We start from the raw sequence: 10,941 nt of genomic DNA on the forward strand, positions 1-10,941 counted from the left end.
GGGATGTCATTGTGGTATTACATTAAAGTGAAAGTCTGAAAGTGACCAAAATGTGTTGCAGACTGTTATCTCAGTCCTGATGAGAGTTCTACGTTAAATAATTGTATTAGTTGCCGGTATATATATTAAATACCTATGATTACACAAAAAGGAGCATTTGTTATTTTATTATTAAAATAAACTTATTTATTTATTTTACAACCAACAAACACATCAATAATCTGGTCTAGTAGAACAGTTGTAAGCAGCAGTGGTGGTCATTTCTTGAGGGTTACTTACGATATACAAGGATTAAAAGGTTTGAAATGATATATACTCAGTGTTTGCAACATTAGATGCAACTGTTGTGATATCTAATACAGTAACTCTGTCAAGCATTCTGCCTTTAGGCACAGTAAATTCATTTGTATAGCACCATTCATACACAAAGCATATCCCTAGTGCTTTCGAGACAAAGGGGGGGATAGATGGAAATTAAGATAGAATCCCAATATAAAGGCAGCGTAAATGAAAAGATGCACCAAAATCGTCATCATGACAAAACTCAAATTATTAAATTAAGATCACAAAATCAAAGCCAGATGGTGAAAACAAGAAACAATATTTTTGATTCATGAAAAAGTAGTAGTGAAGAAAATTTTCAGGGCAGATTTAAATGTAGCGACAGTATGAGAAGAGCTCACGTGTTTTAGGAAGTTTGTTCCACAGTTGAGGTGCATGGAAACAGAAAGCTGCTTCACTTGGTTTGGTTCTGCCTCTGGAAACACTGAATAAGCACGCACCCGATGACCCGAGAGGTCTGCGAATCTCATAGGAAAACTAACATTAAATTTATGATTTACACACCCATAATCTGTACTCTATACTTTAAAACGATAACATTCTTTGATTTTGATAATTCGGTATAGAGGTATATAATATACATGAGACTGCTACTTCAAATGATGAAATTTCATGGAAAGTCTGTAGAATCATGTGGTTTGTTGTCATTCTCTGAACTTAAACCTTATTCGAAAGATTACATTGTGTGCAGTAGATGTTGCTCAGTTTAGAAAAAATTGATACTGCATCCCACGATCTTCACCCACTCGTTGTGAATGCGTCATGCTCAGCAGTGGCTGCCTACACACACACACACACACACATTTATCTTCATGTTATGAGCTTGTTTGACTACTTCTAAATTTATCCGGTTTCCTCTGAAAATGGCACAAGCATTAATTTGTCAGTGAGATGAAAATGGCTCAAGACAACAATCAATGCATATGACCGTCAGTGACACATTCAGACTGGTACTCATGTCGATGCAGCGTTTGTGCCACAGCAAGCAAACCTGTGCCAGATGGTTGCATAATGGAAGAGCTGACTCACTTGACTCACTCCTTGAATGAACAATCATCTTGTAGCATGGCCATAAGGAGTGTGCACAGGCTTCCCCGTTGAATTACTACACTATGTAATTAATCTGTTTGCTCACACTTTTATTAACTCGGTAGTACCAAGCAGAGGTGGGGGACCCGAGTCAAAAAATAATTTGACTCAATTCAGACTTAAGTCAGCAAGTTCAGGGTTTGGTGCTTGCTTCACTAAAAATGGGTGCTACTTCGTCTCGCATCTTTTTTTATGCCTACACATAACTACATGTGTGGGCCGTGAAAATACTTTATATCCGCTTAAACCGTCTGGAGGCTGTAATATGTTCCACCCTGTCGTCGCAGGACTTTTCCACAATGTGACAATGAGGTGCTCTAAAGCAGCCAGACCAGCTCAAAGCTGTGATCCACATCCTGGGTCTGAAGTCAGACTTACACTCACGGCCAACAACGTGGCACTCTAAAGCGGCCACGCTAGCCCAAAGCCCCAGTCCATGTCTGACGTTTCCCCCTTCCCCCCCCCCCCCTCACTCTTTCGCCTTTCTCTGCGTGACCTGCACGCACTCATGGCCAACAATGAGGTGCTCCAAAGCGGCCACGCCAGCGGACTATCTGAAGAGAAGATGCATTTTCAGGGTGTAGACATAGCTAGCTAGCTAAATACACGTCGCAATTGTGTAGGATAGCCACTGATGCGACTGAAGACGCTCAAGTTCTTTCAATATATAGTGTGCGAGTGGCGACTCATGCCGGATTCCAAAGTGCGTCATTAGGCACCGTTTTAGCCACGCCCCAAAAATCAGGTAAACTGAAATGGTGAAAAACAATTTAACACTGTATCTCCACAATTAAGTATTACTTACTATAGTTTGCAGTCTTTGCACATATTGCTAGCGGTTGTCTTCAAATATGTGTAATGTATTTAGAAACAAACCTCTAAATTCATTTCACAGGGTATTTAAGACTTGAGACTTACACATAATTGACTGACTCCCACCTCTGGTAGCAAAGATAGGAAGTGAGGTATGACTACACTGACGGGAACGCCACATCTTCTTGAGAATGTTTCCTTACACTTTACCCACATCCTTCTCAGGGAACCCTCACACTTGGTACCCATCATACCCGAGAGGTCTTTTCCCACCTTGATGCACGCCCTGCTTGTCTGTCACTCACCACTTCCTTCTCCTCCTCTTCCTCCCCTCCTTCTTCCAGTGCACCCGTTCCTCTCCCCGACTGCTTTCAGAGCTTCCTCAAGGAGGAGGCACTGGACTTTTTCTGTAGCCAATGTCACAAACAAATAAGTCGCCTGGAGGACCTTTCCACTCGCCTCAATTTCCTAGAGATGACTAGGTAACACTCGTCTGCTCTGTGACCCCGTTTGCTGTGTTACGGTGTTGTGTTAGATGGCAGTGTCATGCATGTTCCCGTCGTGTGTGCATGTTATGTTGAATTGGTGCACACAGTATCATGTGGACATTTTTGGGACCTACACTACTCACAAAAAGTTATCTGCATTCAAGAGTTTAGAGAAGGTCAATTTAAGTTTCCCTGCAAAGGTTATGCTGTAGTTATAGTGAGTGCATTTTCGATTCACCATAGGATTTCACCCGATAGCCCAATACCTCTAACTGTCTGTGAGTAGTGTATATTATTTTAAACTCATCGTCCCTCAAAGGGCACGTCAGCTTCTTTATCAGCTGGGTTGGCTTGCATTGGCAGGAATAGTTAATTCCTGTAATAGTTCATGTGTTCCACCATTTTTGTTGCCTTTTCATAGTTACTGTAACTCTTAAGTAATACCAGATATCACAGGTGAATCATACCTTTTGTAGTGCTTTTTTTTGTCTCCTCCCTCTTCATTTGTGTGTTACACCGTCACTCATTGAATGAAGCTTTTTAAAAGAGCTGTTGATTTGAAAAGACTTGCTGATCCAGGATTACTGGCCAATAGCAGAGTTACGGTAAACCTGAAATCCCATTTGATCTGCTTTCAGTTGTAAAACTTTGAAAGGGACCACATTTATAGATGAAAATCTGCACAAGACCTTTTTAAAATAGTAGTGCTTTTCCCACTAGTGCCCTATAATTTGTCAGGAAAAACTAAGCCTAGATCAGCACTTTCTAGATTCACTCTGAAAGTATGCAGGAGTGTTTATCTTAGTTTGCAGTGTTGTCTGTAGTTGATGCTGTGATTTTGACGCTAATAGTATGAGAATTTGTCAAGCCCCCTTTGCTCCACAGTGGGGGATGCTCTACTAGCAGAAAGGGATGGCGCTGATAACAGGACTTAGCAGGAGATAGTGTCTCCTTCCTTTATCAGTCTTCTCTTCCTGACCACTTTTCTGTTCTTTCTCCCCACCCAGTGCTGGCAAAAGGCTGTCCAGCAAGAAGGTGGCAAGGTGAGCAAAAGCATCAGATTTTAATTTTGTTTTTGAATACATGCTATAACGGGTATTTGAAATCTGGCATAAGTGTGATGTTAAGCTACGTTTTTTCCCTCTCCACATGTAGGCATCTTCTGCAGAACAGCTCATTAACGCTGGACACGGTGAGCGACCTGACCCGTGACATCCTGGAGCTGGCTGACAATGACATCACAGACAAGGTGAGCAGTCGCCTGGAACTTTGATTCCCAAACAATGTGCCACGGCCATGAGAGATCATCTGTGTGGAAATTGTCCAATTTCACGTAATTGGTCTGATAATGATTCTTATTTATTTTCTTTTTTGGCTGTAATTCCCCACCTATTTTCGGTTCACTCTTGGTTCCGCTAATGGTTTGCTTTAAACTCTTGGCAGATGCTCCTGCTCGAGCGTCGCGTGGCGGAGCTCGAAAAGGAGTCAGAAACTTCGGGGGAGCAACACGCGCGCCTGCGGCAGGAGAACCTTCAGCTGGTGCACCGCGCCAACGCCCTTGAGGAGCAGCTGAAGGAGCAGGAGCTGCTCGCAGACGAGCAGCTGCAGCACGAGATCCGGCGCCACAAAGAGGCTCTGAGCAAGCTGGAGAGGGAAAGAGGGCTGGAGTTGGAAAACCTGCAATCCAGGTACATTCAGTGGCGGGCCTTGCATTTGGGACCTGGGTCTAATCCGCCTCTTAATGCTACCACTATCACATGGCAACTACAGAAAGCATCAATGCTATACAGAAATGAAAAATTATAGCATGCAAGAGTGCCATGTACATAAGTCATCTGGAGCAGTTCTTAATCAATATTTATCTAATACAATAAAAAAACATTTAAAAAAATAAAGTAAATCACAGTCACCAGAGATGCTGTTAAATGTAGTAATGTTACAGTACTCACTACAGATGTGTTTTGCTCGTGGAACTTAGCTCTAACAAGTTTTGCTCTGACCAACCAATCGGAGGATGGAAATATGCTGTTATTTTCTGAGGCAAATTTTAAATCTGTTTGGTTAAAGAAACAGTCCTTTTGTTACTATAGTGAGGTTACATTGGCCAGCTCCATTGATTTTGAAGGCCTTGTTGCGTTGTTTTTTTTTTTTTTTTTAAAAAGGACATTTCAAACTGACCCCAAACCTTTGAATGGCAAAAAATATTTATTTTTTTTCCCCAAGAGGAAGGAAGCCCTTATTTTATTATCTGTAAATATAATGTAATTTAATATTTAAAAAAACAAAAAAAACAAAAAAAAACAACTTACTGGGTAAGAAATACTTCAAAGCTTGTATGGTATCAGGAGAAATAAGACAAATCCCAGAAAGGGGGTAGCAAAACTTGTTTTGAATAATGTCATTGTCATTTACTTTGTCTGTAATCAAAGGTGAAACAAATCTGATGTTTGTGGGGAAAAGAAAATCAGCGATTTTATTTCGAGGCTACATTGCCTAGCCTGAATACCAAACCGAGTAATTGAACAGCTATAAAATGTTAAACCCACTAACTGTTGGTGGCTCTATACTGCCACCATGTGGCAGTGCGCTTGCAACCCAGTCTCAGTTCCAGGCTTTTTTTGCAGACATTTTGCAGCTACTAAATTAGTGGATGTTTATTATTAGGGCAAGTCAATATGGCTTTAAAATTGGATCTCAGTTTTTTTTTTTTTAATCTTCTCTATTCTGCTACTTTGTGGCACTGAGCTGCAACCCACTTTTAGTGTTGGCTAAGGGTGCTGTAGCTATTTTTAGTATGTCACTATAGTAGTCATGTTTGTGTTTGCCCCAACAGATTGCAGCAGCTGGATGAGGAGAACAGCGAGCTGAGGTCCTGTGTTCCTTGTCTACGAGCAAACATTGAGAGACTAGAGGAGGTCAGACGCGTCATGGCTCCTTCTTGTTCCTACCGCAATCGATGGAAACCATCCCCGTTTATCCCCACGTTCCCTTTGCTTTTGTATTTTTACAGGAGAAGCTGAAGCTCGAAGATGAGGTGGACTTAATGTCCGACAAGTGGCAGGATGAGATGGAGAGCCGGCAGAAGATGGCCGACAAGCTGAGCCATGAACAGCATCAAAACCAGAAGGAGAAGGAGAGCACTCAAGAAGTGGGTCTGCTTCCTCTCCGTATTCAACAGGAGTATTACTACTGTACACCACAATACACATTTCCAATACATACTAACCAGCCACTTAATTAGATAGATTGAGCCCTCGCTATTCGTGGGGGTTAGCGACCAACCCCGACGTGAATAGCAAGCATTTTATGACTAATGGATTCCCAATAACTGCTGTCCCCCTATCACCTGCAGCTGATTGAGGACTTGCGTAAGCAGCTGGAGCACCTGCAGTTGTACAGGCTGGAGGCGGAAGCAAAGCGGGGCCGCTCACCCAGCGCAGGTCTGCAGGAGTATCAGACCCGCACCCGAGAAGCAGAACTGGACCAAGAGATCAAACGACTCAAACAGGTAGAAGATTCTGACTTCTTGTTTGACAGTGATTGAGATTCACTTCGGGTTACAGAACTCCGTCTTGAACTGAGGAGCCTTGTTACATTATTACTACAAATATTTAATGTGCATCCCAGGTCTGACGTGCCTTTTATTTGGAAAAGAACACTTTTTTGACTGGCATGCGTCTGAAATGTTATTACTTGTGCTGTAAGCAGTGCGGTAGCAGCAATAGGAAAATGTCGGTCCCAGGTTAACAGCGGTTGAGAACAACTGCTGTACTATGCCTACCTTTCAACCCTCTTGTCCACAGTCACGGAGACTCACTCATTGCACTAGCAGTGTTTTTCTCTGCCGTCGGCGTGATTCACTGTAGTTGTGTTGACGTCCTTTGCAGGACAACCGGAGCCTAAAGGAGCAGAACGATGAGTTGAACGGCCAGATCATCAACTTGAGCATCCAGGGAGCCAAGAGCCTGATGTCTGCTTCCTTTTCCGACTCCCTGGCAGCTGAGATCAACTCTGTGTCCCGCTCTGAGGTGATTGATTCAACGTTTATTTCGAAAGTCTGGATGTTTATAACATAACGAGTGAAAACTGTTAGGGTAGATACATTTCAGTAAGCCGGTTTTGTTAAAAATACATAACTATAATGCGCCATTTGTCTGTGTCACAGTTGATGGAGGCCGTCCACAAACAGGAGGAGATCAACTACAGACTCCAGGACTACATTGACAAAATAATTGTGGCCATCATGGAGTCGAATCCCTCCATGCTAGAGGTCAAATAGGCACCATCTGCATGAGGGGAAAAGAAAAGCCACACAGTGACCTCATCATCTAGAATAACAACACGTAATCAGACACAATAATAGAAGATATTTAGATTTGTGAGTATGCGTGCGCATCAGGTGCTCCTCAGGTTCTGTTGACTTCCATGTGTTTTGGCCAGAGGAACCCGAGCCCGGTGAATGAACGTGTGAAAATTAATCATCCCGCAGCCCCTTCATCCCTAAGGTTTTTCCTTCAAAAGAAGGACTAGGCAAATGTATACCTTGAAGGCCTTAAACGCAGAGGTGATCAAATGTATCTTGCGTACCGTACTCGCCTCAGTTGCAACTGGAATTGTCGGGATTTGGACCGCTGTCTCTACCGCTGCTGACTCGTGGTGTGAAGCACTGGTCAGCTCAGTTTTGGACTTTTTTTGTTAACCCAAGTGAAGGATATTTCTTGGGGATGAGGATGAGAGAGAAATGCCCAGCATGTTTTTGTTGTTTTGTGTGTGGGATGTGACTTTTTTTTTTTTTTTTTCCTAATGAAGGACCTGGGTGACTTATGAATTGCATCTTATTATTATTTTTTTTTCCCCCCCTTCAATGAAACAGGGTCCTGGAGCTCAGGTGGGCTGGAAAGTGAGAACGCACGCCTTTATTATCATCATTATTAAAAGGAATGATATATATATATATATATCAGTCTTTGCCAACCTTTATTGAATCAAAGCACATATTTGACATAAGACAAACTTCACAGCATACCACCAAACAAATGTGCCACAAAAATAACAAATTAATTATATACCTTCTGCCATCTAGTGGAAGGACATTTGGTTCTGCCCGTCACGCTACGTCGGGTGCATAGATAGATACAAGAAAAATACCATAGTTTTAGTAAAGAAATACGAATTTTCGGGCCAATTGAGTGAAATTGGATAATTTCCTGCTCTGATTGGTAATCACTGACATGGAGTACTGACAATGAAACACTCCCCACCTGGTTCCAGTGTTCTCTTGCTGAGTGAAAGGGTTTTTGTTGTTGTTGTGAATTATTGTCAATGAAACTGTTGAGACTGAAAAGATTTTTATCTGGTTATATGTGACGAGTATGGAAAACCATGTGAGCATTTCTCAATATCGTTGATATCCAGCTGAAGGTGATCAAAGGTTATATGAACTAGTACGCTCTTTTCCCCCAATTCAATGCGCAAGTAAACATTTATTTCCTTGACTAGTCCTACTACTTTGACCTACTAGTATGCTGTTAAACCGTACTAGTGAACTGAGCTGCCAGCTAGTAGACGTGTCATGCACTTGTAGCCTCCTTATCAAGACCTGCTAGTGTGTTGGAGTATAAATAAAAGCTAGTGTGCTGCGAATAAATGCTCAAATTACTTTCTTGCAAGCTGTTAGAGCATTTATCCGATATCTGTGATCAAGCTTAAGGTCCATGTACTAGTACCTTCTTTGTCCTCACAAGTAGGACTGTGTTGGTGTACAAGGAGGACAGCTACTGTGCATGTTACTAGTGAGGCAAAACTGCACCAGTTGGCAACTGTGCGTGACACATGCCTAGTCTAGTTGGGCCTAATAGTGTTACTAGTACAGCACAGTATTTTACTAGTGAGGAAAAAAAGAGCATAATAGTACCTGGACATGAAGATGAATATCAACACTATCTAATAAATGCTCTTTACAGAAAGCCGTTTGAGCAATTATTCAAACTCCTCGATAAGAACGGGGGACTATGCCTACTAGTTTGCCCTAGTAGTGTTACTAGTGCAGCACAGTAGTTTGCAAGTTAGGACAAAGAGCGTACTCGTACATGAACCGATAACAAAGATAATGATTAAATGCTCAAACTGCTTTTATACAAGAGTCTAATGGTTGCACTTTGCACAATTTTTAAAATCATGTTGTTTTTGTTTCATTGAATGGATCAAAATGGCAAAATGACAAGTTTGTGGGATTCAAAGCACGCTCAGGTGTGGGCTCATGCAATGACCAACCACCGAGGCCATCATAACTGCCACATTTAATCGAAAATACTTCGCTAATGACAAGTTTTCGCAGTCACGTCTCACGGATTACGTCACCAGGTGGACTCAGTGGACTAGTCGGGATGATGCACGGAGCAAACCTTCAAGCGTAATCTGCTTTTTTAAATTTTATTTTATTTATTTATTTTTTTTTTTATATGAAAAACCCACGTTGCACACCAATGCTGCATTCTTCTGAATTTTGAAGGACAATTGAACAATGGATCCAAGTATCAGATCTTGACGGGGTGAAAAAAAAAAAGAAAACGAAAAAACTGTCCTGCTTTGCTTTCTGCACAAAAGGTTCTCATGCTCACTTCTTTGTCACTCACAACTCTTCACCTGCCACTCCTCGGAATATGGCCTTGGATGTAAATGACTTGTAAAGTTTTTTACTACGCTCATTCTAGATTGTAGGTATTTTTTTAGCCAGAGGGGAACAACAGCAACAACAAAAATTTATTTTCTCATCTTTTAAGGTGAGGCTGTCTGTATTCCTTTCTAGCATGTAGCGTGTACAGTTCCCCCCCCCCCCCCCCCCCCCCTCATTCTTTGGAATCACACAGATATTTATTCAATAAGTGACACAAAGACAACACACTTGTTATCGTCTACAAAAATGTTTCATCTTTGTTTTGAGGTGATATTAATTCATGGTGACTAAGAGAAATGTACATATCATCTCAGCTCGTGCGAAATAATTTGCTGCGAGAGTTCGTTAATCGAGGTATGCTTCTGTATATTATTGTGACCGCACGAGGGTCGTTCTTAGATATACAGCTTCTAGAGTCGTCTTCCCGTTTTGGAGTCAGGTACTGCATGGAAACACTGATTTTCATTGTATTCTTACCTATTCAAGCTACTGACAGAACATGAACACTTTGTTTTCTCACTTTTAGTGTGATTGGAGCTGTCCCCTCACTTAATTATTATTATTTCTTACAGCAGTGGTTCTCAAACTGTTAACACCTTATTTTTTTTAAATTCAATTAAATTGTGTTGCATAAAGGTTCAATGAGATTCAATGCAGATGTGTTGTACTAAAAAGTTAAATACAACTGAACTGTAATCAGACAGTGATTATTTTGTGTACCACTAAGAGGAGGCCGCATACCACTTGGGGTACCAGTAATACACTTTGAGAATCACTGCTTTACCGTTACACAGAATCATTCACGCTTTACAAAGAGGAAAAGTCTCTAAATATTGAGCATGAGTGATGGTTGGAGCACTAATGCATTCAGAGAGTAACGTGCAACTTTCCCTCTCTCTTTTTTTTTTTTTTTTTTGCAGAGATGATTGCACTTTAACCACATTTGATTGTTTTTGACCAAATATGTGCTAATATAGCTCCAGTTCATCTGATTCAACCAAAAAAAAAAAAAAAAAAGTATCACTCTGCTAGTCTAAAACACTGTGCCTGTGTTTCAAACTTTGCCTCTAAACAAACCTGATAGGAAAAGCACTGACCACACCACAGCAACATTGTTAAATTCTCAATGATAAAAACCTTTGCTGTAAATATGAATTGTCATTTTTTGTGGATTTTACTCCCACAGTTACTTCCAATGTCCAAAGAAATTTCCAGGCACCACCATCACTACAAATGTAGTGCACGAGTTGCCATTTATTGTATGACAGGGGGAGATGAAATATTGTAGAAAGAAATTGTAAAACATATTTTGAGAAATAAATGTACAAATTATAACAGTATTGGTTAAAATATTTTATTTTTATTTTTTTGAATATCCCTATAGATCCAATTACTATTGGGGTAAATATGATTTCAGTCATTGTAAAAAGACAAATTATAAAAGTAAGCAGCGAGCATACGAGTAGGAAAATAAAAGGAATAAAATAATTGGCTGTGTCTGTCTTTTATTTCCATGTTATACATTTTGCATAC

The 10,941-nt window shown here is 40.9% G+C and overlaps 1 protein-coding gene across 6 annotated transcripts in view; it reads left to right on the forward strand.

Annotated features, from left to right (window-relative positions):
* rab11fip3 (RAB11 family interacting protein 3 (class II)) overlaps window positions 1-10,897 on the forward strand; it is a 30,845-nt gene extending 19,948 nt beyond the window's left edge. For 5 of the 6 annotated variants that reach the window (XM_061755073.1, XM_061755074.1, XM_061755077.1 and 2 more), the window contains 9 exons: window positions 2,589-2,726; window positions 3,740-3,775; window positions 3,888-3,981; window positions 4,176-4,420; window positions 5,566-5,647; window positions 5,743-5,880; window positions 6,085-6,240; window positions 6,620-6,760; window positions 6,898-10,897. In XM_061755073.1, coding sequence (XP_061611057.1) covers window positions 2,589-2,726; window positions 3,740-3,775; window positions 3,888-3,981; window positions 4,176-4,420; window positions 5,566-5,647; window positions 5,743-5,880; window positions 6,085-6,240; window positions 6,620-6,760; window positions 6,898-7,011 — 1,144 coding nt within the window. In that variant the 3' untranslated portion in view covers window positions 7,012-10,897. The remainder of the gene's footprint in view (window positions 1-2,588; window positions 2,727-3,739; window positions 3,776-3,887; window positions 3,982-4,175; window positions 4,421-5,565; window positions 5,648-5,742; window positions 5,881-6,084; window positions 6,241-6,619; window positions 6,761-6,897) is intronic. The other variant, XM_061755075.1, reaches the window with a different exon arrangement.
* Window positions 10,898-10,941: the final 44 nt, after the last annotated feature.

The sequence above is a fragment of the Phyllopteryx taeniolatus genome, chromosome 19 (genome assembly GCF_024500385.1).
Source record: "Phyllopteryx taeniolatus isolate TA_2022b chromosome 19, UOR_Ptae_1.2, whole genome shotgun sequence".
NCBI classification, from domain to species: Eukaryota; Metazoa; Chordata; class Actinopteri; order Syngnathiformes; family Syngnathidae; genus Phyllopteryx; species Phyllopteryx taeniolatus.